Below are 27,869 nucleotides of genomic sequence, written 5' to 3'. Positions count from 1 at the left end.
AAAGCAGGGCAGGTGCTGGCTAGATAGAGTGAGAGTGTCTATGCAGCGCTGGAGGTCTCTAAAGTCATTACACTGTAAACCAACCATCCCAGGTGGATCTGATGTCATGTGTCTGTGATAAGAGGAAGGAGCTGCATAATGTTCTTATAGCATATTATAATATTGCAGATATTTTACTGATCTAGTGGCCACATTGAAGACTGAATAGGCACGTTGAGCCCTTTATTTAAGCTACTTCAGGCTTGACACATGAGTGATACCTGAATGACATCAGAGCAATAACTAGGGGGAACACTTCACTGCTCATTACAGTCTGCCCATAAAGGTGAATGTAAACATCTTCAGTGGAAATGAAACAGTCTTTCTGTGTCTGGGCTCTACCAAACAGTTTGAACAACATTGACTCATTTCGTGTCTGCTGATGATTTACTGGGGGAGAAAATGGTCAAGATTGTGCAATCCACTTTCAACACACACAGTCATCCCTGCCAGCCGTGCAGCAGCTGCTCTGTAGAAAGAAGAAGAAAGTTGGGAAAAAGGTTTTGACATACTTCTGCAAGAATATAAAATCTTTAAACATGAAATTGATAAACACTTAACAGTTTTATCTGGTGGACCAACCAGAAATTTCCTTTTTTTTTTTCCACTTTCTGTATTTTGAACTGAGGTGCTGGCAGGTGGAATCAGCTGTGTGTAAAGGATGTGTATCAGACAGGCTGTATGGGTTGACTGCTCATTCTGTGCGCGTTTATGATGGGACATTTAGAGGAGCTGCTCCAGCGAAGCTGCCCCACTGCTGTGTCTCTCTATAAGCTTTCAGGGGAGGGGTCAAGAACCCTGACCTCACTTCCTGTTGGGGCTCCTCACAAGCATTCCATTGTCTGTGAGAATGTGCATTGGCTCAGGGGACTCTGCGCATCTGGCAGCTGTTAATAGCAACCTCCTGTACACCCCCGGAGGAAGATTACTACATATGCTGGTGGATGTGTGCCCCTGAACGTACTCCAAACTAAACCCTGTGGATACTGCTTCATGAGCCTCTGTTGTCTGCGCACTGCTTGGACACAGATAGAAAACCGTTTTCCATTAATGCAAACAGTAATTTGCATTTTTTGTTCCCGCCTGGATGGTGATTACATTACATTTAAGTTAAAGCAAAAATTAGACATTTTTGGGAAATATACACATTCACCTTTTTGTGAAGTGTTACATTAAATGATCACTACAATTGTTATGTCTATCACATACATTACTGTGCAAAACATTCAAGTACATGTGGTTACATTTTCTGGTTACAGATGAATTTAGTCATATGACAACAACCCTAAGCGTACAGTCAGAGCGCTAAAGAAAGAGCAAGAGGTCTTACAACAGAGCCTGATCTTAATGTCAGTCAGTCTGGGGTGACATGAAGACACTCAGACAACCTGCATCCACAGAAGAACTGTGGAACAACCTATGTGGCAAGTATCTTGTCTACAAACCCGGGTGAGTCCAACAGTAAAGAAATCTGCTAAACCAGCACCTCTAAAACTTGCTAATTAACACATACAAAAACAGATGTGTAAAATCTTTTCACTGTTACAGAAGGATACATGTGCCAAACTCTTTCTTGGTCAGGATTGATTATTTCACAGAGTTTCCATGATGTTTCTGGAAACTGCCCCTAACCCACAAATAGTTTCTGTTTGAGGGCTTGAGGACAGAATGGGTTGTATATTGTACAGATTGTAAATCCCCTGGAGGAAAGTTTGCGATTCTGGGCTAAAAAAAAAAGAAAATGAAATTAAAATGGCAATTGTTATTTTGGTTTTTCTATGGATTACAGAAGTGAGACATAACAGGTTAATTAGCAAGCGTTAGAAATTCTGGCAGGTACATTATAATTTGTTTCTGCTGGACAATGTTTTCCAGAATTTGCATTTAGCTAACCCATTCATGGCTTAATGTGTCAGTGAAATTGGTCTTCTCGTCTCAGCACAAAAGGGAATAGGCGCGTTGAGTCAAATGCTGCACTGTTCTTTAGAGAACGATATTTGGACCGCATTCACACAGGCAAACGGGTTCATTTTCAAAGAGATCTTAGACAGGCTGTGGTCACCTGAACTAGGTTTGAACTTACCAGAAGTGAGAAGTAAGCATATCTCGAAGTCAGTCTGAGATGAGAGCAGCAACAGAATTTACCAGTGATAGTTCATCAGGCCTGCAAAGAGAATCACTCATTCATTGTTTGTTTTACTCATCTCAAAGGTCTGAAAACCCCAAAAAAGGCAAAGTGATCTTAAAAGATCAGCTAAATATTCTATGTTCCTACTTTTAGGCAGGATTACACTGGGGATGTCATTAACAGTAAACTTTAACTGTTCTCAGGCTCTGTATTGTCTGAGATACAGGGACTTTCCAGCCTTTGTTTATACACTTTTCTATAGTATATAAAGCTGAACCACAGTTGTAACTGTCAAAATGTATTTATAGTTAGTGTTTTTATGTTTTTGTGTGCACTAATCTTTCCACAGAAAGCCTGCCTGAAGTTAAACTCTTTCGGTTTAAACCAGAAAATACAAATTCATAGAAAGTGAAAGAAGAAAATTATAATTTCCTCCGCCTCCAAAAAAAACCCTCTTCCAGACATACACAAGGTATACACATTCTCAGCTGTGTATACCTTGAATGCTCTGCAGGTCATATGCATCAAAATCAGGACTGTTGTGATCTGGATGCGATGGTTTTCAGAAGGCTGTAGCACATTTCACAAAAAAAAATCAAATAAATGTGTGCCTTTCTGTCATTTAAATCAGCAGTAAATGTCAGTTGAAAAATGTAAAAAAGCATCTCTCCAGTTCATAATCAGCACCTGTTATAACCATTGTTGACAAAATAAAGGCTTAACTGCTTAGTTGACATCATTAAATAATAATCTGGGGCTCTGTGCATACAGTTGATCGAAGCAGACAGTGTTTGTGATGGTAGAGGTTTGATTTCCTCATTCAACACCAAACAGCATAACTGCTGCCTGGAGTCAGCCTGGCTTATCTCCCTGCGCACTCCAAACAGGGGGCTTAGCTGCCGGCTGCTCCACTTGTCTATTCTGTTCACAGATATAGAAGAAATCTGTCCACCCTGCAGTCACTCCCCTGAGACCTGCAGTGTTATCTTACTGCTTATCTCTAGACCATCCTGCACTAAAGAACTCTAATTCTTATATTTCATTTGTTCGCTGTGCAGGGATGAACTCAGAATCATTCTTTGTATTAGTAACACTTCGTATACTCACACACAAAGGAAATATAGACGTCATCTATTTCTAATACATTTGTTATCATTTCAGATTCTGATAAAAAATTGAGACGTTGATATTTAATATCAAACTTTCTGTGGCATGTTACGCTTTAAAACCATACTTATACATTTATTTTTCGCACAGAATGGTTTTTATGATCTTTAAATGGTATTTCATCACCACACCCCGCTACTGAGCTGTCTGTCACAGGAGTATAGAGTTACCTTTTTTTTTTACATTCAGGCAAGATTGTTCCCAAGGTCCACTTCTGCACCAGTTTGTATGCTGGTTACCATCCCTCAGTATTAGTAATGGATGGATGGGTGCTAGTGGATAGTAAAGTAAAGGGGGCCCGCATGGTTGGGGGTGAGCCATGACTTTTGTGGATTCCTGCAGATTAGAGCAGTGTTTATAGAGCCTTGCTGAAGTACCCTTAGGAAAACACATTCAAATCCACACATCCATTATTAGAGTTAACTTCATAAGTCAATGCATAACAGTCACAGGAGAAGTGATGCAACTCCTGTCAGGTCTGTGGTCAAACAGTCATTTGGCAGTTAGACAGATACCTTTTCTGAGGCGCAGAATCAGCACAAGGACCTCAGCTAAACGTTCAGCGGAGAAACAGACAGGATCTCTGTCATTTAATCTTCAGCGGCATCACAAAGGGCACAGCTAAAAATCTGTTGTTTTGACCTGAAACCATATGGCAGCCATCAGTGTCTCCGCCTGCAGTGGCAGAGAAACCCAATCCTGACAATTCTTGCTAATTCATTAACCAGACAGTAAGTGCAAAAGGTTAGTCATAGGGTTGTACAAGCACATGTGCGCATGTGTCTCTGCTTTTGAGGTAGTTCAGTGCAAGCCTATAATGTAATTCATCACTAAGAATCAGTGAGGTTTTCTCAGTTTACATTACTGCATCAAACTTAGACTTTTGGCAGTTTTAACATACACTGTATAAGATGGGTTGTCGCTTGGTGCTTTCCTGCCACATTTGGGTTAGATACATACAGTAACATTATGATCTCAGGCTTTGACCTCAGTGTGGAGGATGCAGAGTTTCAGAGTGCTACCTTTTTGCAAGAGAGAGAATTACTAAGTGGTTAGCACTGTTGCCTCACAGCAAGAAGGTCGTGGGTTCGCAACCTGGCCTTTCTATGTGGAGTTTGGATGTTCTCCCTGTGCTTGCGTGGGTTTTCTCCAGGTACTCCGGTTGCTTCCCACAGTCCAAAAACATGCATGTCAGGTTGATTGGTGACTCTAAATTGCCCATAGGAGTGAGTGTGAGTATGTTTGGTTGTTTGTCTTTGTGTGTCTATATGTGGCCCTGTGATGGACTGGTGACCTGTCCAGGGTGTACCCCTGCCTTCCACCCAAAGGAGAGCTGGGATAGGCTCCAGCAGATCCATGTGACCCTGGTTAAGGAGTAAGCAGGTATAGAAAATGGATGGATGGATGTTGTACAGCAATCACTCATTACAACAATCATGCACAGCACTTCTGAAGATTTTATGAGTAAAGGGGAAAGAAGGAGCTAATGGAACAGCATGGTAAAGGAATCGGAAGAGGAATTAGAAAGGGATTTATGTAAGCACAGAAAGGAAGGAAATGAAGCGAAGTTAGTCAGCAGAGGGTAAAATAACCTTTCATTGACCTGGTTTAACATGTACCTATTGAACAGGGAGGCTAAATGCAGTGAGTTAATCTGTATATGTTTGCTTAAGGCAGAGCGTTCAGTACTTGTTGGCAAAAGAATGCTTACAAAAGATTGTTTTTGCTGACACATGCATCAAAAGGTGCACATTTCTCTCTTCAAGCAGAATTTATCTTCTGCTTCCCAAAGGGGAAGCTGGCACTTGGCTGCCGGGCTCCATGTTGAGGGGTCATCAGATAAGAAGGATCAGGGTCAGGCCATTACTCTAATCCAGCTGTTCATACCAGCCTGTCTCATGACCTGCACTCCTTGGAGCATAACCTCCACTAAAGGTGACCATTCACAGAACCAAGTTAAGTGATAAAATGTACAATAAAAAAAAGACAAAGAGTGTGAAGAGAGATTGTAAGAGGGCGCAGCAGGGTTCTAAATCTCACACTTTCCTGATACAGCCTGAAGCACTTCTGTCATTAAAGCAAGTCTCACACACACACAAGCACACACACTCACACACACAAACAGACGCAAACTGAGGAGGAGCCAGACATGTTTTAGACATGGCCTTGCCGATCACATGGACGTGTTTTTATTTTATTTACTTATAGAATGATGTGAAGGGTGTGAAGAAGGCTCAGTACAAAAAAAATCATTAAAGTTATGTTCATTTGTTATTGAAAATACATTAAAATAAATGATGATGATGATGATTATTATTATAAATTAAAATAGTGTTTTGTTTTGGGTTTTTTGTGTGTGTTGATTTTTACTGTTTTTGTCATTCTAAGACTTTGAACCCAATAAAAACCCTCCCAGGTTTATTGACTGCACACTGTTGCCTCCCCTGTGGTCAAGCTCCATACGCCACCCGGGACATGGTGCTTTGATCAGTACACTGCACACATTCTTCCCATCATCATCTCACTTCCCTCCCCAGTGTTTATTATTGGCTGCAGCTGCAACAACTCCAGTCGCTCAGACCTCACTCGACCAAGGTCGTGCTGACAAAATCCACAAAGCTGCAACAGCCCACCTCTGTTTGACTTCAACTCAAGTTAGCAAGATAAGATATGCAGCTGAGCAGCACGAAGAAAGGTTTCTGTACAAGTTGAGACCCAGTGTGTCATCATGTCCGCGTTTGTTTCTATTAAAAGATCATTGTCTTCGCGTAGCATGTCAGTTAAACCACAAGTTTCTGAACTATCTCTTGGATGCCAGTTACTGCAGCTACTGAACTCTGACCCTGGTGTGCAAAAGATAAGCAATTGCGATATCTTCGGCAGCTTTACTTCTCATTTTTTAATGAGTAATCAAATATATTGCTTTATTGTACGAACATACATGACAATGTTACTCATGTACGAACAAGTGCAAAGGGAAAGAAAAAAACAGGAAGAACTACAGTAATTGAACCATCCAGAATATACGGTTCTCTGCAGAAACAATAATACAAAAACAATTTACCAGCCACATTGACTACATTACAAAACGTGCATACATCAAATGCATGACAGGGATGTGTGTCTGTCACTTTGTGTCATCTCATGTTCATTTTCCATGTTTTTCCATGAATTTTGCTATAAAGATATTGAGAATATTTGTCTCCAATTAGAAAAATCCAAAACTGTGCAATGAAGTTCGATGTTATGATGTTCTTACGTGTAAAGTGTTTTATAAATTAGGTTGTGAAATGCTTTTTCAGAGCAAATAACAAAAATGTGGAGTAATTTGGTAGAAACACTTCAAGTAAAAGGGATTTGTAAAAGGTAAAGAACAAAAATGAAAGGGTGGACAACAAACATTGATACTGATACAGCTGTACTCTGATTGCATGATGACCTCACTGGCCACATCCAATCAAATTCAAAATTACTTGTCACCTGCAGCCAAAGTGATAATAACCTTGGCAATTAAATGGAAAGTTACCAGATACCAGGAAATCAAATTACAAGTCAATCTTTTCATACACATTAAAGGCATCACTGTAGAAACGCAATATAAGCAATTGTTAAAAGGTAATTAACTACAGCTCCAAATCCCACAGACTTGCTCAAGAACTGGCAGTCTAGCCCACATACAATATATCATCACTAAATAAGCAGTATGGTTGCTAATGAGATCCTGCCATCACTTTTTCCCTGCTGAAGTCCACAATGAGGCATAATGACTAAAGCGCACCACCCCTTTATTAGATTTCAAACTAAACACATTTTGAGAAGCCTATAGCGTCAGTGGATCTGTCAGCCCTAGATACACACATCTGTAAGTGTGGTTTTCACATGATGATGACTGTTAGCTCATGCTGCTGCTTGCCAGCTGGGCTGGTTCTGCTCTAAGATCTGTGACTCATCATTAAAGCTTAAACTCTGCATGGTAGAATGAAGAAGTCTGCAGATTTGATAGAGATTGCATGTGATGTGAAACTATACAAACAGTTATCCCTCTAGGCAGCTGGAATAAATGATTGGAAATGGAAAGTCAGAGGTGTGCATGTGGACAGTACCTGCATGTGTGCAGAGTGATGATGTTCAGGCAGCCCTAAAATGCAGGCAACATCGCAGCTGCCAATGTCTTCCATTAAAACTCAGAAATATCACTGCTGGATAACAAAAAAGAAAGAAATGTTGCTTTAATTATCAACTCATGCGAATTCTTCTATGACTGGCAGTAATCTCACTAAACAAAAACAGATTGAATTAGACATTCTTCGCTTTGGTAAAGCATAAACTGTCTACAGTTTGTACTAAATTTAAATGCTCTCACTAATCCAGACCCAAGATTGTTCTCTGATGTTGTTCACACACTCAGACACACAAAATCAATGTCATATTTTTGGAATTATTCATATTATTATTATGATCAAATAAATTCTCACTGCTCTCAGTGGAAAAGAGCAGGAGGATCTCTTGAACTCCATGTGGGACCATTACTTTTTGATGAACGTCTTCAGTTGTAGTGTTTCTCCTTTAACTTTGAGTCAGTGTCAGTATCACCTCATGATTCACCCTAGTGACCTAAAGTTCCAACAACACGACTGTGATCTTTAAACTGTCTTTAGACTGTAGATCTTTAACTTAGAGAAACAGCCCCTTAACCTCTGGGGACCTGGGCAAGCTACAGGTCAAAGAAACTTGCTAGAGTAAAAGTCAGAATGTTCACTAGCTTTTTATTTTCGCTCCTTCTGCAGATAAAGTAACAGCCTCAGTGAAATATTGCTTTTATCCCCACCTCAGACCACTCTTGCACCCTAACTTCTTCCAAGCCCACCCTCCGCTGCTCAGAACAGCCCCAAATTCCAGGAAAAGTTGCAGAAAAGTTGCAGCTTCCGTAAATCACAGTTCCACTCCCCTGCTGCTGTCTGCAGAGTACTGAGCGCGAAATATCATCTCCTTCCCTTTCCCCAAACCCCTCCAGCTTCATCCCCCTCCTCTTACTGTTTTAACACAGCAAAGAAGAACTTGTTCACCATATTACCACAACCTCAGCAGGTCTCTGTTTCACTTTGAGTCACTCACTGTGGGCTCAGATCTTTACAACCCCATCTGTCATACCACTGTGGTGTCAAAGTCATATTGCCTCAGTCATTTTTACCTGTTGGTATTGACTGCATGTGGTCATGTTGTTAGGCCTTAACTTCTTAACAATCCAAAACAATGGTGCCATTGAAGTTTGACTCACTGCTAACAGAGGTTTTGTAGTGAGTACAGTTGCAAATAACAAAAAAACCCTGCAGGGGGTTGCTGAAGGGGAAGCCCATGTTGCAAAAAAAAATCCAGCATAAAAATAACTGATTAGTATAGATCTTCAAAGTTTATGTTGGGAAAATGTTCCATGACACATCACCCTCTGATGTAAAAAAAAAAGTGTTACACAAGCATTGCTTTATAGTGCCAGTGGAAAACCTTTTTATTGATTGGCCTGTGTTTATGCCTAAATGGAGTGTGTGAATGCGGCACTGTAGCCCAACCCATGTCAGTGATGGACCTGTCTTTGCATGCCCATTAGACACAGGCGAACTGATTAATAGACAGGGTTAGGTTCACATACGAATGGCATATCTATCACATGACTCGGTTTCTGGGACAGCAGGTCCAAAGGGTCTGACAGGAACTCTCAGCACAGCTCTCATGAATAGCACATAAACAGAGAACATCCGTAAACAGTTTGGAAGACCCTGTTGGACTTTGTTCCAGAGGGGTGGGTGGGAAGAAGGGATGCAGAAAGGGCACTGGGACAGGAGGGGTGAGAGAGTGAAGCACTGCAGCTGATATTCCCTCTATGGCGGCCCGTTTGGGAGGAGCAACATCAGGCTGCCTCTGTTCTCCTTTGGGACGTTCTGCTATACAAACAAACCGAACATGGGCCTCTGGTCTAATGGGAACCAGACCCGCTCAAGGACCAAATCCCCTCCCTCTCCATCTCTCCTCTTCTTCTCTCTCCTCCTCACTGTATGACCAACACACACTCCGGGCAGAAGGACGCACTTCAATTATCCCAAACAGACCTGAAAATATTCCCCGTTCCTTTCTTCACTTTTCCCACACAGCAACGGTTCATGACGTTCCACTTTTCTACATCAGTGCTGACCTTCTTGACCCTCGAGCAGCCAAGACTCCAGTGACCTGCACTTATCTCCACAGACACACTTTATCTAACTTTCACATGCTTTCTCTATCACTCCTTCTTTCTCCCACTCTGTTTCCCTTTTATCTACATATCACACATACACACAAAGATTTCCATTGACTCACAACACAACTAGCAATCTTTTCTTCTCCAGCCAAATCTGTATCTCTCTATAATGGTTTAAATGTATTATTTTACTAGGTCATAGTTTTAGTTTTCCAAATAAATAGCTGCATAATTAGATCTTTACCAATTGTTGAAAGCATTTCCAATCTGTGGTTCATGACTGGAAGCACCATGGTGACCTGCTGGGTGCTGAGTAAGTGCAGTTCTTCCCTGGCTACAAAGTCTGAATGTTCTCATTGTGAGGGTCCAGAGTGTATCAGTGAATGTCCTCCCAGTCTGACTGCTGTCTCTATCTGAATGTTCTGTTTCACTAAAGTATGAATATTGGCACAGAGACAGACAGAGGGTAGAAAACGCTCTTAAAACACATTGAGCTGCTGCGCTGACTGCACGTCAGGGAGGGCTGCTTGTGATATGGCCTGCCTACAGTGGGCCCAACAGACATGTGCTGCTGTTTAAATAATTGCACAACCTTATCACAGCTTTTTTTTTTTTTTTTTTTTTTTTTTTACTGAACAATAGATCTAAGCTAAAATAAAATGTTAATGCTTTCTTCTTCTGCTACTTTTTTTGTGGTAAAAGCCTGTGCATGCACCCCCCACACACATGAATACTGTTTTCGAGGCCGGAAGAGCTGGTTATTTGTTCATGCTGGAATCAGTGATCGAATCACTGATGCGTCGAAGTACAGCAGATTTATTAAGCAGAATGGGCCGTGTCTGAAGAGATGGAATGAATTTCACAAACACTGGATATCACTGTCTTTACCTCCCACACACATATACAAACACACGCACAGACATGCATGCACACACACACACACACTCCAGTTGATTTCTGTCTGGTCTTGTGGTCTTGTAAGCTCCTTGCTGGTTGTCTGTATTTCTCTTTATCCATGGAATTGCCATGGGCTTTCTGGCAATGTCTGTGTCTTTTTGCCGTGTAAACCGGGAGTGGCCAAGCCCAGACACAAGTGTTTTTCTGTAGTGTCAGCACAAAGCGAGACCTGCCGGTAACAAACGTGTTGCAACTTACTCACTTCTGACTCCCTGAAAGAAGTTAGGAGTGGGAGGTATGTGCAGTCTGTGAAAGAAATTCATCTGATTCATTTGAATTCAGCGTGTTTACAACTATTGACTGTTTGGCTATATAGCATTTGACTGATGTATATAAATCTGCATTCGCAATTAGTAGCATGCATTTGTGAGTCTGCATGTTTGCTGTTTGCATGTAATAGCTCCAGGATACATTTAATTGGTGCTCCATTGATCCACTCTGAGCATGTACTCACATGCTGTGTTTTGATGGAAATTTATCTATACACAAAAACATCCAGCACTTTCACAGAAAGATGAAATTACAATAAACAGTTTTTTTTGTTGTGTTGTTTTTTTTCTAGCTTTGTTTCTTCTCATGTTGTCAAACAAACTAGCGTTCTGTGGTTTTGTCTGTTTTTACAATCTCATTGAAATATATTTAAATCTTGCAACATAACCACAAGGAAATAATATATAGTAATGTTTTGTGTGATGAATCCAGGGGGGTGTGTCCAGCTAAGAGTTGAATCAGTGTTGGTTTATATTCCCATTGATGTCATTTGTTGAGGCAACAGACCTTCAGCAGGAAGGGAGAGACAAACAGTCAAGGTCACTGACCCACTTCAGGGAAAAAGCCACCAATCAGTTTATTTGTCCCTGACGTTTCAAATTAATGATTATTCCTCAGTGTAGGGTTACAGAGAGAGGAACAGTGTGTCTTTGTCTGTTAAGAGTAATACACACACCACATCATTATTCATTAATGGTTAAATATACACTCGGTCATTTGTCGTTTGTTAAAAGCTCCTTCCTCTTCTCTCCTTTCTTTTTTAATCTGATCTCTTCCTCCACATTGTTCCATTGCCACGTGGCAACAGTTTGGAGCTGGGGAAGTAGAGACACCTGGGGCTAGCTAGTTTTCCACCAAAAATTGTTTTCCTTCCAGTCAAAGTCTATGGTGATGACAATGATGACGTGGTATGGTCTGATAGTGAGAAACTAGTGAGTGTGGGGACTCCACACCCTCGTGGCCCCATAAAATTCTCCCCTTGCCTGAATCAAATATGCAGCGATATGTGGGATTACTCTCACAGGAGGAACTTGAACCCTCTGACTTCCTGCCCGCTGATGAGGTCACTGGTCTCAGTGGGAGTGTCTGTGAAAAGCCTGCTCAAGAACACACAGGGGCATGGTGGGAGAGGGAGGTGGGACGAAAAGAGAGATTGGGACATATAGTGGGGGTAGAAGAGTGGATGACAGGTTGATGTTGAGGTGGGGGAGGAGGGGAAAGACTGTCCTGTGCCTGTTTCTTATAAGCCGGAGGCAGTCCGGGGAGCGTGTGTTCATGTTATGAAGAATCTCAAAAGGGGGTGGGGGTGTGAAAACTACACAGCCAGGAAAATCTCACAAAATGGCTGAGAATGTTCCTGTCTGACAAAACTCTCTGTTTTTCATTAATGACATGTGTGTTAGTAATTGCTAACCAAGTGCATAGACCTAAAATCTCACTTACTAACTCACTGGTTCAGATAAGGAACAGGATGCCATATGCTCTGCTTGGCCTCAAGACTATGATAAAAGAAGGTCCACAATGCCAGATGTTGTCCGTTTTGCACAAAATGGAAGACTCTCACATGTGGTATAAGGAACAGTGAACACTGTGATATCACATGGTGCTCTCTGTCAGCTGGCCTGCCTCTTTCCAGCTCCTGGCTGATGTCAGGGTATGCTTGATTAAAGAGTGGGCTCCCTTTTAGTTCCAGAGAAGGGTAGGTTGCTCTGTAACTTCTGCTCACCATAAGCAGCATGACCCGGGTTGCTGCGAGGGTCATAAGAGGGAGCACTTGATGCGCAGTGCCTAAGGTTGTAGCCCCATACTGTAGTATAGGGGTTAGAGGAAGGAAGGGAGGGGCAGGATGGTGATCGCACATACAAAGCCATCTTGTTTAAGCCCAGTCTCAGATGGAGCTGCTCTGTTGCCAAAGGTCCATTGCTCTACATCCTGCCGCCCAGTCAAAGACCCAGTCTTCAAACAAGCTGCATGAACAAAGAGCCATACAGGCTGTGTGCATGAGCACCCATACACCACGCCATCCAGCATCCATAAAAAGACTACACTGTATTTCACTATCTCCCTTCATCTCTTTCTTCCCAATGACTCCCTCATTCAACTCATTCAAGTATTTCTTAAGCGGTCATGGTTTCATAACCTCACTCTCACACAACAAACAATGCAATTAAGTAATTCACTGTAAAACACATAACTTTGTCAAAACACGCACGCACGCACACACACACCCACACCCTTACCTTCCCGTTACCATCTCCCTGTGTTTCACCCTCTGGCAGAAACAGGATAATGCCTTCCAGATGTTGAGATGCTGTACTCTCCAGCACAACTAAACCTTGGAAATCAGTGCCGCTCTTGCATGTTGTTAATGGTGCCCATGAGGCCTCTGTGTGTATGTGCGTGTGTGTGTGTGTGTGTGTGTGTGTGTGTGTATGTACGTGTGTCTGTTGAGGGGGGAGGGAGTTGTAGTGGGGAGGGTCACAAGACCTTTCGAACTCCTACTGAGCCTACAAAAAGGAGTTTTGCATCCTTTCCCTTTCACACGGTAATCGCTGATCTGTCTTCTCTTTGCTATAATCAGTGGGGTTTCAAATGAAATGCTGCCCAAAGAACATGGGTGTGTGCTTATTATCATGATAACAAAAGTGCTCTGCAGCTGTTTACCAGCCAGATGAGCAGTGGTGAGAAATCCTATAGCTTTCGTAATTTTGCATCCTTTGGTTGGAAGTTGGGTATCTTGTGTCAGTTGCTCTGTATCGATATATTAAAGACCTACCAGTCTTTCTCTTCTTTCCCTTTCTCAGTCTAGTTCTATGAGCTTCCTGTGTAAAAAAAATCAATAACTACTCTCAGCTAGAGTTACTGTCTTCCCTCCTTTCCCTCCTTGTAACACAAACAAAATGATCTTATGTTACATGCTCAGGTTTATGTTCCATACAATAATCCAAATGGTGCTTTGTTAATGTGTAAAAAGCCAATCATTAGGACTTTAAGGTCAGTATGAACCTCATTGGACATTAGACAGACGACATAACAACAACATTTCAGCCTGCCAGTGGCTCTGATGAGGCCATAAGTGAGCCCCAGACTCAAACCCAAAGAAGCGAGAGTGAGTCGGAGAGAGCAGGAAAATGCTCCAGGCTAAGGAGCTCTGTGAGAAAGTGTCCATCTGCAGCCCATGTTGGAGACAACCCAAAATAAACAGGTTAAAATTAAACCACAGAAAGACAGCCAATCTCCATGTTTAAAATTCTTACAAACAGAGGATTACCGTGTTACCATTTCAAAGGTCTGAGAAATTGTCAGTTCTGTGGTTTATCCCACCACAATACAAGTAGTAAAGTAATATCTATAACAGCTGCACCAAGGGCTGACAAACAGCTGGTTGCCACATAATGAAGGAAGATATTGTAGTACATTAATGTTCGAAACAAAATGTTCTAAAATTCTTGCAGGTGCGTCATGAAGCAAGTTGTCTAAGTCATGTGTGGGATGTGAAAGAATCTTTAGCACTCATATTAGTTTTCCTAAGTGCAGTTAGGTTGCTCCCATACTCTGGTAAATGTAATGTAACTTCATTAAAACTATATATCACGTTTTTGTCACAATCTTCTGATGTAAAATCTGATAAACATGTTAAATGTGGCATTTGCCACAGTAAGCCAAATCATAGCTTGTGACATGAATTCATATGGCCACAATACATAATGTGTCATGAAACCAGCCCTTAGTTATCTTTCTAACAGACATTTAGATTAAAATGTTATTCAAATTGACAGATTAATTTGCTGCAAATGCACATAGCACACATTTCTTATCTGCTTGACATTTACCTTGCCAGTTGGGTTTTCCTGGAGGTTTTGTTATGAGAGTGTGGTCACTGTGGTTGCTACTGCAGAGGTTTCCCAAATATCTATGTTTGCAGCAGCCCCCTCCTCCACCTTTACCAGAAGCCTGCCTCATCTTTACATAGGCAGACAGGATCACATGTATATGATGTGAGAGAGTAGCTTGATATGATCCTATGCTGCTATCTAGTGGTGACTAGCAATACTCAGGTGGGCTTCAGTGCTGAGTCTTTGAAAAATGCTGTAAATAAAGAGTGTTGCTAAAATTGTTTTTGTTGTTAGAGGTAATAATTTGTAAGGTGGATTTCATAGTGAAGGCATTTAAAACGGTTGTACGTCATCTCATTGATCTCAACACATGGGGGAGCCAGAGATCATCCATGCAATGGCTTCTGCAGAGTAAGCACCAAGGTAAGCCCACAGCATGAGGATGTCAGAAACCCAAAAGATTAAACATTAACACATGTTTCTAGTTCTCCCTGTGGGTGCAGTCAGCCTCTTGAGCAGATGTTGTTGGTAGGTTTGGAAGATTTCATGCAAAAGGGTTTGGGGGACTTCAGCAATTTCAACCAGATGATGTCGGAGGGTCGTTCAACTGGAAAAATATTTAGAGTTTATTACTCCCAAAATGAATGACATCATCTTTCACAGACTCTTCACTCAGCACATGCCCCACCTACACCTCAACCCCTATGGATAGCAAAACTCTGCCTGAGGTTACTGTGAGTCAAAGTATGTATAGTATAGTGATTTACACTATACATACTTTTTATTAGCAATCTTTAAAAATATAAATATTTGTTAACAAAAACTGAATCAGCTGCACAGTTAGCTTTTTTCCAACATCTTGAAACTTGACTAAAAACGTCTATGGCTATGATGTTAAGCTTTATGTTGCAGAACAACGACCCTCTCTGTGGAGCACAATGATCTAGTGTCGGTTAATAAGATGCTTCGTCCACTTTTTTTTAGCTTCTTTAAATTTGTGGGAAGGAGCAAAAGAGAGAGAAAAGCTGATTTCCTAATAAAAATTAGCCAAGAGATTTATAGTCATCTCTCCACTAGCAGCAGCCTTTTACTAACCTTAAATGTGTTTTATTTCCTCTAGACTACTACATTTGTTATCAGGGAGCAATTTGGCAGATCCTCTGACTCATCCTCCCCCACCAACTGGGAGTTTCTGGTTGAATGTGGCTGTTGTCAATTGACAAAAGGGGGAGTCTGGATGGGGAAAATTGTTCTCGGAGAGGCGTTCTCCTATGACTCAGCTTGGAAGGAGCCGGCCTTCCTTCATGAAACAATATAATTAAAACAAAAACGAAACAATGCAATTAATGTGGAAGGAGACCTTAAGTCTCAGCTGTGACTCTCAACAGCCATCAGGAGTAACATTCCTTCATTACCAACTGAAGAGAGCAGTTGCATATTAAAGGAGACAGGATAAAGGAGCAGGCAGAGTGTATAACATTTGAAAGGAAGACAAGATTAAGCTGGCGACTGTATTCAACTTGACAAACAGAGATGCAGTCTACTCTGAATACACAAAGGACAGGATGTATTGTCTTTGAAGGTGATGGGAAGTAGTAAATAAGACCTACAGTTTAATTATTTAAAGTAAACACAATATAAATCTGACAAACAAACGGAACAGGGATTGTAATGAAGATGGATATCTACAGTGTATAGTTTTCAGTAAGCAGAACATGGGGTCATCTGATTAGCAGGGTTCCACCTCTCGTACTAATTTTAAACACACATTTGTGGACTTGCAATTGTTAAGTGAATATGTCCTGTGTGTTATCAGGTTCCAGCATCTGTCGCCCAACCTGCAAATATTGAGTGTGCTAGGTGTTTCCCATCACTACTGCAACATGTGTCGAATGCATTGCCATGAAAATTTATGAGCCCCTGTCCTTTCCGTCAATGGCACCATAATATGAACATGGTTTTGAGGGAAGTGTCCCAATATCTATTATATAGATTGTCACAAAGTTTGTTATCAACCTTCATATTCACTTTGGTGATCCCCTGACTCCCCTGACGTTAGTAAAAATGAAAGTTATGGATTGTGTTGCAATGATAAAATCATTGCAACATTTTTGCAACTTTCTGAATGCAGAAAAGACGAATTTAGCAGGGTAGCACTGAATTTTAAATTCCTGGGAAGCCTTCCAAAGAGTTTACATGCAGTGAGATATACTGTACATTTTTACAGTGTCCTTCACAAAAGCACACATGCATTCCAGAAATGACCTGTGCTCTGTTTACTTATTAAAGGAAAACGCAACCGTTGGCAGGGGGATTTGTCTTTCTCAATACTGTGGTATGTAGAGGCTTAACTCTTAATATGGAGTGTGTGCAATGTGAAGCCTGAGCAGAAATTACAAAAAGTGTGTTGAAATCAAATGAACTACAAAGATAAATGGCTTCTTTTATATAACAGTATGCTGGATCTGGTTTCCTTCTGAAATTCCTGTGAACTTCTGACAAAGATGGGAGTTGAACTGTCTTAAGCTAATGAGTAAGATATCTGCATGTGAAATGCAAATGAATAAACTGAACAAACTGTTTGACACAGTTTCCCCAGCAGGAAAGATAAAATTCGGACAGAGCATACATAGAATCTGTGCTTGAGTCCCATGAACAAAATGTCATCTTAGGAATATCTGTCAGTGTCTGTCCAGCCACCCTGACACTGGGATGGTTCCTCTTGGGAAAATTAAACACAAGAGCCTCAAATGCAAGCTGAGACACAAGGAATCTGTGGACACAGAGGGACCTCTGTTGGACTCATGCATTTCCCAATGATCACATTACAGTAAGCCTTGTTTCAGTGTCACACTCATACTGTTTCAAAGTGAATGTCTCTTGTGTTATGCTCTCTTACCACAAATCTACTGGTTGAACACAACATGCCTGCTCAGTTTCACAACACATACTTAAAGGATGAGTTGATCCTATCAGTACCCTAACAAGTCATTTGTTTCTGGCACTGGGTCCAAACATTTTGTTTGTAGTCAAGTGTTTGTCTTTTCAATTGTATTTTCACAGCCATTTCCTCCTTGTGACAGGAAAGGGTTTAAACAAAAACAGGGTCAGTTCTGTTGAGTGAGGAATCATGTGGTTCTTTTTTTTTTAATCTATTATTTTCACTTTTCTATATATATGTAGGGGCATTTCCAACATTGTGCAACCTCTCTGTCTGTCATTTTCTGTAGCAAGCCGACCTTTTAAATACCTGCCCATTTTAACACCATTAATTACTCGCTTGTGTAAGCATTTGAGCACAGTTAGTCCACATGGGATGGAAACGCTTCAGATGTGAAGAGGAAATAGTCTAAAGAACAAAGCACAGGCGTTAGTATTGGAACATTTGTGAGTCACACACATAATTGATTTCTGTTTGGCAAAAATTTGTTTAGTTTTCAGTTTCTTAGAGTTTGTTGCTGAGAGACAATGACCTGAGATTTAAGTTTACTGAAAAACAACCCTTTGTGTGTGATATGTTGGTGTACATAAACCTCCAGCAGTGAGAGTGGAGAATATGTTTATTTATTTATTTATTGTGTTTAGCAAATATGACTGGAATCTCTGATTATTTTCTTAACTGAAGCCTCCCCTGTTTGTCTTTACAGGCCTCCCTTGTTCCATAGCTTCTTCTGCCTCCTCCTGCTCCCATCTAATGGACTGTTCAAATAACCTTTGACCCTAACTGGATTAAAGATGACTTGCTGTGGGCAGCTGTTTATGCTCAGCATTCTCACGTTTCCTGTTAGAGCTACAAACACATTGTTCTGGGTTCTTTTCAGAGCTCAGGAAGGATGTGATTTTTCTTTTCCTTTGAAATCTGTGTCATCATTCTGATTTTATTTCTGTGCTTGATATATGACTTCCTCAAATCCCCCCCACCAAGGTGAATCATTATAATGCTTCATCCATTCCATTAGTGGAAGGGAAAAGGTTTCCTACATTTCATGGAATTCAAATCATTCATATATGCTGACATCTGACACAAGTAAAAACAGGATATGTCTTCATGCTGTGTTTTGCAGAAATTCCAGAGTTTAAATTGCCAAATTCCTGAACAAGATGTAATATTGACAAGAATGCTCCAAGGAAATAAGTCAGCATGTTTATTTGATTCTAAAGCCCTAATAAAAACATGACATGATGGCATCTTAGTAAGAACACATAAGCCATGACTTATTGCTGAATCACAAAAAATTTTGGTCTAACAACTTTCTGTCTAAAATATGCAAACATAGAGCTGTCTCAAAACGTGGGAGTGTGGGTGTGAACATGCTGGTGACCTTACAAAGTGTGGGCACTGTAAAGCCTTCCAGCAGGCACACAAAACATTTTTGACAATGGAGCCTGATAGGGAGAATGATTTGAAAGCTGTTTTAAACATGTTCCTTGCTTGTATGGCATTTTTTGTTTGTTTGTTTGTTTTACTTGAAGCAGTGCTTTATGGAAGCGACATTTCGATCAGTCACACACTGGAACAAAGATGTGTACATGTACATCTTAAATCATCAAAGTGCCAAAATAAAAATATTCCCTTAAATATGAATATACACAAAAACATCACTCTTCACTCAATCACTCATTGCCTCTAATAGCTGACACTGACACCATGTCATGAAATTATTCTATTAAATATTTAAATGCTAACAATGCACCACAAGGTTCTGTAACACCCTGACTAATCCCACACACAAAATCATCGTCAGTGAGAGGGAGAGAGGGAGGGAGAGAGAGAGAGAGAGTGAGAGAGAGAGAGAGAGAGAGAGGGGGGGGGGAGTTAATGTGCTGTACATGTCTCTCTCTCTCTCTGCCCTGAACATATTTCACTGGTTTACTACTGATCTGGACACGGTTTCTCCAGAAGAGCAGCTGAACGGAGCTGGAATAAACAACAGAAGGAACATTGTTCAAACCCGATGAGCAAAAAAACATTTGTTGGACTTTTCTTGGGGTTCATTCTCAGTGCGACAGGTAGGCCAGTACTTTAACTGATGAAATGATGGTCTGTCGAATTAATAATGTAGCCTGTATAATTTTATACATGTAACTTATGTATGTCGACTATGTACTGTAACATGTATTTTCCACAGTGGGCATAGTTTTATTAAACGCAGGGATCATACATCGTTATAGCTTCTCCGTATGATCGCCATGCACCATTAACATTAAAAGTAGTGGTAGGCTACTTAAAACTAGGTGCACAACTTTGGCGTGACCAGAAGGGAGCGTTATCATGTGACAAGAAACAAACTCAACACACTGTGTACCGAAAACACACACAGTACAAAAACAAAAGTCCCATATCGGGGGCTGCTCTGGGATCTAGGATGTGGCTCTGGGATCATCTTTATCGAAAATACGGAACAATTGTTCAGATAATTTCAAGATACTATTTTAAAAAGTGAGTGAATCATCAGGGGAGAAACAAAATGTCTAAACTAGAAATACAAAATATGAAACTCTAAAATAAATAAAATCACTAAATATTTAAGATCGCATTATGAGATTTCTTCGAAAGCAAAAACCACATCAGAACATATTCCCAATTACATTAATGTGATATTCACTGTTGTTTCGTCCTGTCAAAGATGCAAAATGAATATGTACCTGGTTTCCCATGCTGTAGGTGTGCATACCTCCTGTCCCATTGAGCTGAACCCCCCCAGTGTTGTGGTGAGATATGGAGACTCAGTCTCAGTCAACTGCAGCACATCGGAAAGCTCTTTCAGTAAAATAGGCTGGGAGGCTCCAAAAGGAGGAACAAGTACAGAGAGCACCAAGGGCACCCATTCGATCTGGACTGTGGAGAGTCTAAGAGATTCAACCGCCCCTCAGTGCTTCATCAGCCCATCAAATCAGAGTCATTTTGAACAGTGCCTCAAAAACCTAAACATTGTAGTTTACAGTAAGTATTGCTTATTTAGCAGATAACAGACAATATAATATGAGTGTGTCTCAACCTCTGCTTTTTCTCCAGTGTTCCCAGAAAACATCAGTATCATCTCTAGCGGTCGCTCAGATGGTGTGATGATAGAAAATGAGAACTACAACTTCACGTGTAACATCCACCAAATAGCACCTGTTCGAAACCTCACTGTGAGATGGTACAAAGGAGATACTATCATCCGTACAGATAGTTTTGACAATGAACACAAGGAACCAGTGAATCAGTCATCTGTCTACAGCCTTAAACCAACTAGACAAGACAACGGAGTCACATACAGATGTGAGGCATATATGGATCTTGGGCCTGAAGGACCACAACTTAATGTACCTTCACAAGAGTATAAAATTACAGTTTACTGTAAGTACATTTTTCCTATGTTTACATTTTTATAGAAAATCCTAGTAAGAGATTAACTGAGAAAATATGGATCAAATTAATTCGGAATGAAAATAATCATGAGCTGCACCACTACTGTGCACTTTTTTTCCAAGAAGTATTTGTCAGGTTATGCAGCTATAAATTACTTTGGCCTAACAAGACAATAAATGTTTAAAAAGAGGAAACACCAATATTCCAGTTGTGTCTAATTTGTGTCTTAGCCATGCTTTATCTGTTATCTGTTAAAGCTATTTTGCATATTTTTAGATGGACCAGATTTACCATGTTCTGTCATTGAGTTACTGGAAGGAGTAGCTTTGAACACAAGTGAGTGCCAAGTGGAGGGAAATCCCACCCCCGTCATCAAATGGCATAAAGATAACAAGCTCATAGACACAGGTGCCCCTATGACCCGGGAGGATACAGGAGTGTACACTGTAGAAGCTCAGGGGAATTCCCACTTTAGGAAAACCCTCCAGGTTCACATGTTGTGTGAGTGTCACATTCAGTCTTTATGACAGTACTACTACATAAATTAAAGTCAGCTCCAGTAAGGTTTAGAAGTATGAAGGAACAATAAATAGAAAAACTTAACTAAAGTGCTGTATATTAAAATTGCACTTATAGTACTTGAGTAAGTGTACTTTGCTACATAGCTACTGTTACTCCACTGTAAGTAAAAATGTTTCTGCTCTCAGATGGACCAGAGTTAAACTGTCCAAGCAATTACACTGCACTAGAGCACGCTCCTCACAACTTTACCTGCACTGCTCAGGGCTATCCTAAACCTGTGACAACGTGGTACAAAGATGGTGAGGAGGTGGAACTTCCAGGCAAACTAAAAAGACGTGATGCAGGGCAGTACTTGATCATAGCTTCAAACAAAATTTCAACCGTCAACTTCACAGTGGACATTATTGTCAAATGTGAGTTATATTGATGAAAAACCTGAAGATTTTCATTTATCATGAAAGATTCATGCATTACACTTGTTGCATTTACATTTTCTGACATGTATTGTTTAAATTGTTGTTTGTAGACCCACCATCAGAAATAGTTGAGCTTGAACACTCAGTGGTTGAGGTTGGTTCCACTGTTTGGCTGAAATGCTCCTCCATGGGCAACCCACGACCAAATTATTTATGGACTTACTATCGGATGGCTAATGTGATTGAGGAAACTGAAGATGGAGTGTCCCGTCTGCTCATCCAAAATGCTACTGCATACAATATGGGATCCTACACATGTAATGCCTTCAATGACATAAGACATGTCTTTAAAACAGTCACTGTCAACGTTACAGGTAAGATAAATATTTGGTATCCTTTACCACATTAATGTAAAGTGGGATCATGATCAATTGCACCAACACTTTGGATTATAACAAAATACTTCCTATACTTTAGATTTTCCCATCAACACTGGCTGAACCTTGTGTTAAGTACTAATTGTAAACATTAGCATGCTAACACACTAAGATGGTGAACACATGGTAACTATATACCTGCTAAGCTTCAGCATGTGAGCATTTTCATTAGAGCAGGTTAATATGCTGATGCTGACATTTTTGTGATGCTAACGATCAACTCAAACCACTGTAGTGCCAATGGACAAGTTTAAAAGAGCAGTTAGCACGAATGCAGACTCCTTTCGTTTTATTTTGTAATATTTACAGTATTTTTGAAAGCTACAGTCATGCTGACTTTGTGTCCTGTAACCAGAAGATCTAAATGTCTATTTATCATAACGCTACATTTGCACAACTTTGCAGCTAGATACATGTTTGACACATATTAGCACATGGCACCCTAATTTCGGCAGTTATTAGTTTACTTATTTAGTTAGTTTTGTCTGTGTACACTTGTGGTGGCGGGTTGGGGGTGAGGGGTCTAGAGGTCATCTTGCCTAGGGCACCAAAAACTCCAGAAACGGCCCTGGCCGGGGGGCTGCGCACAGTGAGCGCAGGGCAGCAGCCATTGCTTTGCGTAGCTTTCTCTGGAAAAGTCAGCAGGTCGCCGCTGGCTCGTACCCTGCAGCTAAGGGGTAGCAGGAGCTGAGGCGCTCAGTGTAACAGAAGACAGTCGACAGCTGTGGCAAATACTTTTTTTTTTTTTCCAATGGGGGAGTCCAACTCTCTTCGTCGCCTTTCAGTCCTCTTAGCTTTAGAGCTGCTGTCGCTTTCTAACGGGACCGTGTCGAGTGAGTTGTGCCTAACTAATGTTTTATTGTCTGTCGAGTTTGAAATGGCTCCATTTACTAGAGCTGCTTGACTTGGTAGGAAAAAACACTGATTGTTTTGGCCTGTTAATGCTGTCTGACGGATTGAGAACTAACTTGAAGCAGGAACAGTTGCTTCTAAAAGAGTTAAAAGGAAACTGGAAAATGTGAATTTAGTGAGTCATGTTCATGTTAAATTACATGGGAGCACATGATAATTGAGCATTATTGGAAAAACACAATCAGAAAAATACTTTTTTAGCAATTTAATCTTTTAAGTGTTCTTTAATTTCCTATAAATATTCTAATTTAATGATGAAACAGTAGTCTAAAAGATGCATTTTATTAAGATATTTATCTAGAGGTTGAGTCATGGCAACTGGACTTTTTGTTCTTTAAAGCTGAGACCCATCGGGCCCGTTTCATCTTTAAAGAATGGAAAATCCAGTTGCCATGATACAACCTCTAGATAACCTCCACTAGACGACTGAGAATCTACACAGACTTAAGATATTTATATTGTAGAAAGGGCCTTAACACAAAGAATGGTGGGCAGCAAGTCCTGGCTTTCCTAAGGGAGGGGTGTATCCTTCCTGAGCCTTTTCCTGTTGCCTCCTGATAAGCAGCTTTTCTATTTCATTATGCCAATGAATTTGGAAATGTGTTACAACCTTGATAGGAATAGCCTATCTTACCCTCACTCTAAATTCCACAGGTGTAAAAGCAGAATGCCCAATCACAATAACCCCAGAAAGGATGGTGGTACAATACAATAAAGAAACCCGGACTGCAAAATGCAAACCTATGTTCTCCACAAACAACGCCAAAGTGTCCTGGGGAAATGAAACTTCAAGCGATAGTTGGAATGTCAACACTACTGAGGACTGGAACGCAAGCCCTGTTTGTATTGCAACATTTGACGGACTGGGAACATGCACTAAATCCTTAAACTTCACTCTCTACAGTATGTCTTGCTAATCATTTCTGTATTTTTACTGTCATCAACTTTGAACGTGTTTAGTTAGTAACTATCCCATTTTCCCCCTAAAAATTCCCTGTAGAAATTCCGGACAGGATCTTCATCCATCAGCATAACTTGAGCTCAATGGTGGTGGGCCGCGTGCTCCAGCTACAGTGTGACATCATCAACGTCGCCCCGGCACGAAACCTCACTGTGCGGTGGTATCAAGGGAATGACACCAAGAGATCCATTGACAGTGGTGGGTTATTGTTTTGTGCACAAATTCTGTGATGTCAAGGAACTCTATCAGTGATAGTGAAATCTGCAGGTCAAAGCAGGATGCAATTATGAAATTATCATTCGGCATTCATTACAAAGAGCTATAAGGAAAAACTAATTAGAAGTTATATTTACAGACTACAGACACTGCATAGACTAGAACTGAGTTAATTGAGCTAAAAATTGTTTGGAATGTGTTTTAGTAAATGCATCCTAAAGGAGTTACGCTTCATTGTAATCATGTCTGTTAACACTAATTGTTAAAGTTGAAGAAAACTGTGTTCATTTGTCCATCAGGCTCATTGAGAGTGACTGGTTGTCGGCCTGAGAACAGCTCAAACTGTGACATCGGAGCGGTCAGGTATCCAGTTAATGTGTCATCTACCATCAGTGTCCTTCTGGACAGAAGGCACAATGGAACGCAGTTCAGATGTGAGGCTCTTTTGGACCTAGGGCCTGAAGGACCACAGCCTCCTTCAAATCCGATGACCAGTACTGTCGACATCACTGTCATCTGTGAGCTAACTTTTACATTTGCTGATCAGTAGTCAGGATTAGGATGATATTGTAATATAAAGTAATGGTGTACATTTATCACATCACTTCTGTAATTCTGTGTAATTTCAATACAGGATCACACAAAAAGCTTGTGATTTCTCTAACAATAAGAAATATTTGTGTAAGTGTAGTTTCTCTGAATGTACTGTAATTATTTTTGGTTCACAGTCTAAATATTCTTCAATCTCATACTGCTCCATTTGCATCTATTTCTTTTCTTTTAACAGATAAGCCCATTATCAATACAACAAAGCTTCCACGAATAATCCCAGTGTTCAGAGGTTATCCTGAGGAACTTGTTTGTGAAGCTGATGGTCACCCACCTCCAAAGATCCAGTGGTTCCACAGCTCAGGCAAAGTGCTCCAAAGACCCTCTGTAGCACCCTCTGCAAACACGCTCAGTGTGTCTGAAGCAGGCATGTACAACTGTAGTGCTACCAATGAAGTTGGTTCCATCTACCATGTGGTCGAAGTGATTTTAAAAGGTAACAAGCGAAACTTCATTGTATCATTATTAGGAGGAATTAGGCTCCTCTTCCTGTGAAAAACGATATATATTTTTTCGAAATGTATAAAGTGTTAAACATATAGTGGCCTTGAGAACTCAACTCACTGTATCTTATGATGTGATGCAAGTAGACAAAACTGTGAATTTTCGCAGCTTGCTTTTTTTATTTGGTTGTGGTTTTTCATTTTAGTATGTTATTTGAATGTGTTGCATGTCTCTTAAGTTGCAACGCTTTGAGTACGTAGGGCAACCGTGGAAAGAACATTTGTGGCAAAGGGTGTAAAGCCAATAAATACGTATTCTCCTTTTTACCTCAGCCTAAACAAAATTACATTCTACAAAGGTTTTGGTCCCTCTCAAACCCACATAAAGTCTAATGTAACTTGTGTAGTGAGTGTGAAGTGAATAAATATAGACTATATTCTACTTCTACGCTCTACACAAACTAAATTAGATTTTACATTGGTTTCTGTTGCTGAACACTTTCTTGTACTTTAAATTGAGGTTAACTCATCTGCAAATTATTATTCAGTAATTTCCTCTGATAATTTCATTGTAATCTATACTCCTTTGTTCAGACCAAATGCATAAAAAGTTAATAGAATAGGTGAAGTTTCTCTACAGCATATATAAAATAGATATAATTGTGTCAGCAAAAGCCAATCAAAGAGGATTCAGCAGTCATACACATTTTTTTCCAAAATGGCGGCATTTGATTTTTCTGAGTGGCATGACATAACGCTGGTTGCGTACAAAGATGGAAACAAAAAGGCAGAAGGCCAGTGGAATAGTTGCAGGTTTGGGTAAGTTTCGCTGAAAATATCTGCTTGTTTTTCTATGGTATAATAAGAGGTGTAGTCAAAATTGTTGTTTTTATAATAAACCTATCGTTCTGTCTAAGCATAAGTTAAAGTACTGTATATGTTAAAATTAGAATATATAACTAGCAGCCCTTAATAATTTAAATGTATGCACATGCATATAGATAGCGCAATGCATATTTGTTGTTAGAAAACAAGAAACAACAGGAAATTAAGGAATAAAAAGTTTACACATGAATTGCTGCATGTCAGAAATAGACACTTGTACACAAAGCAGATTAATTTGAAATTTTCAACAATAATATGTTGTCTTTCATTTTGTTATAGAGGACTACCTGCCTCTCATAGCTGGATTTGTGGCTGTGACAGTAGTTGCTATCTCCGTCATCTTCCTCTTCATCTACTCAATCTACTACAAGAACACCAGGATGCGCCGGTACAGCCTTAAAAACCCAAAACCTAGCACTCCCAATGGTAATGTAGCTCACAACGGCTGGGACCAGCAGCTTGCTATGACCAGACTGTCTTAACAGTGCATGTGCGGATAGCTGACCAGTTTAAATGGGCTGCATCTCTGTTTCAGCTACAATCTACAGTGTTTGGAAGCTTGAATTACACTTTTATAGCTTACACTGGACTGAAAATCTATTTCATTCACACACACTTCATAAACCTTGTTATCCACATAATATTTTATACTTCATGGACTAATCTAATTATAAAAATAAGAAACCTTGGCCAACTTTAGATTTACTGCTGGATATTATCTGTTTTCACTGGATGGAAAAAAGAGGAAGAACAACAACTGTGGATATTTGGCTCTGATTTGCCAGAGTAACTGTTCTTTCTATTTTTTCACGAGCACAAACGAATCTAAAATTAAGCCAAACATTTTTTTTAACAACCCCAGCATTATTTTACATTTAAAAACAATGTTTACCCTGAGACTGCTGTGTTTTTAACAGTCACATTAACTGAAACTATCTTACAACTTTGCGTATGGGCCTCTTGAGGTTGTGTCAATTATTGTGTTAAAACCAACCCTGCTTTTAGCTCAGTTTGGGTTCAGTGAGCCATTTGTCCTTCTACATGCCTTTGTAGGTTACTCTGCAGTCTATAGCCTTCCCTGTGCCTGACTGTTTGTTATACCATATTGCATTATGGGACAAATTGCCCTTTTCCACATTTGTATGCTTTTATATTAAATGCATATTTGGAATATTGTTATGTAAATACAAAGCTTGTTTATTTATTAATGGGAAACTATAAAAATGGAGCCAGATAGTATTGAAAATGGACTTAAGGCACATTTGTAAAAATTGCATTGACGAGTGTGTGGAATTAAAGCTGTACCTGCCATTTTAGGGACATGAAAATATTGCAATGTATTTGTGAATACAGATGTAAATATTTGTGACTGTTGTGTATCTATTTTCTTATTAAACGTGGCTTTTTAAGTAATGTTTTATTATTGACTCTTCACTCCATATGTGTGGACGTCCTCCAATCGCTGTCATGGGCAAAATTGAAAT

At 40.2% G+C, this 27,869-nt stretch overlaps 1 protein-coding gene and 1 long non-coding RNA gene across 2 annotated transcripts; one reads left to right on the top strand and one right to left on the bottom strand.

Annotated features, from left to right (window-relative positions):
* Positions 1-1,522: 1,522 nt before the first annotated feature.
* LOC113140480 (uncharacterized) lies at positions 1,523-13,120 on the bottom strand. Its single transcript, XR_003296650.1, has 5 exons — positions 13,034-13,120; positions 3,850-3,976; positions 3,505-3,670; positions 2,123-2,203; positions 1,523-1,764 (listed from the first exon to the last, which is right to left on the bottom strand). It is a non-coding gene; the product is annotated as an uncharacterized LOC113140480 (long non-coding RNA).
* Positions 13,121-19,480: 6,360 nt separating this feature from the next.
* On the top strand, positions 19,481-27,798 carry LOC113140815 (hemicentin-1-like). Its single transcript, XM_026324829.2, has 11 exons — positions 19,481-19,639; positions 20,295-20,573; positions 20,646-20,972; positions 21,261-21,485; positions 21,692-21,919; positions 22,033-22,296; positions 23,926-24,174; positions 24,272-24,430; positions 24,748-24,966; positions 25,236-25,493; positions 26,665-27,798. The coding sequence occupies exons 1-11, from the start codon at positions 19,585-19,587 to the stop codon at positions 26,865-26,867; spliced, it is 2,466 nt and encodes an 821-aa protein (XP_026180614.1). The 5' UTR covers positions 19,481-19,584; the 3' UTR covers positions 26,868-27,798.
* Positions 27,799-27,869: the final 71 nt, after the last annotated feature.

This window comes from Mastacembelus armatus, chromosome 8 (genome assembly GCF_900324485.2).
Source record: "Mastacembelus armatus chromosome 8, fMasArm1.2, whole genome shotgun sequence".
Taxonomy (NCBI): domain Eukaryota; kingdom Metazoa; phylum Chordata; class Actinopteri; order Synbranchiformes; family Mastacembelidae; genus Mastacembelus; species Mastacembelus armatus.
Note: the sequence above shows the minus strand (reverse complement) of the source record. Positions and strands in the feature narration are given on the sequence as shown.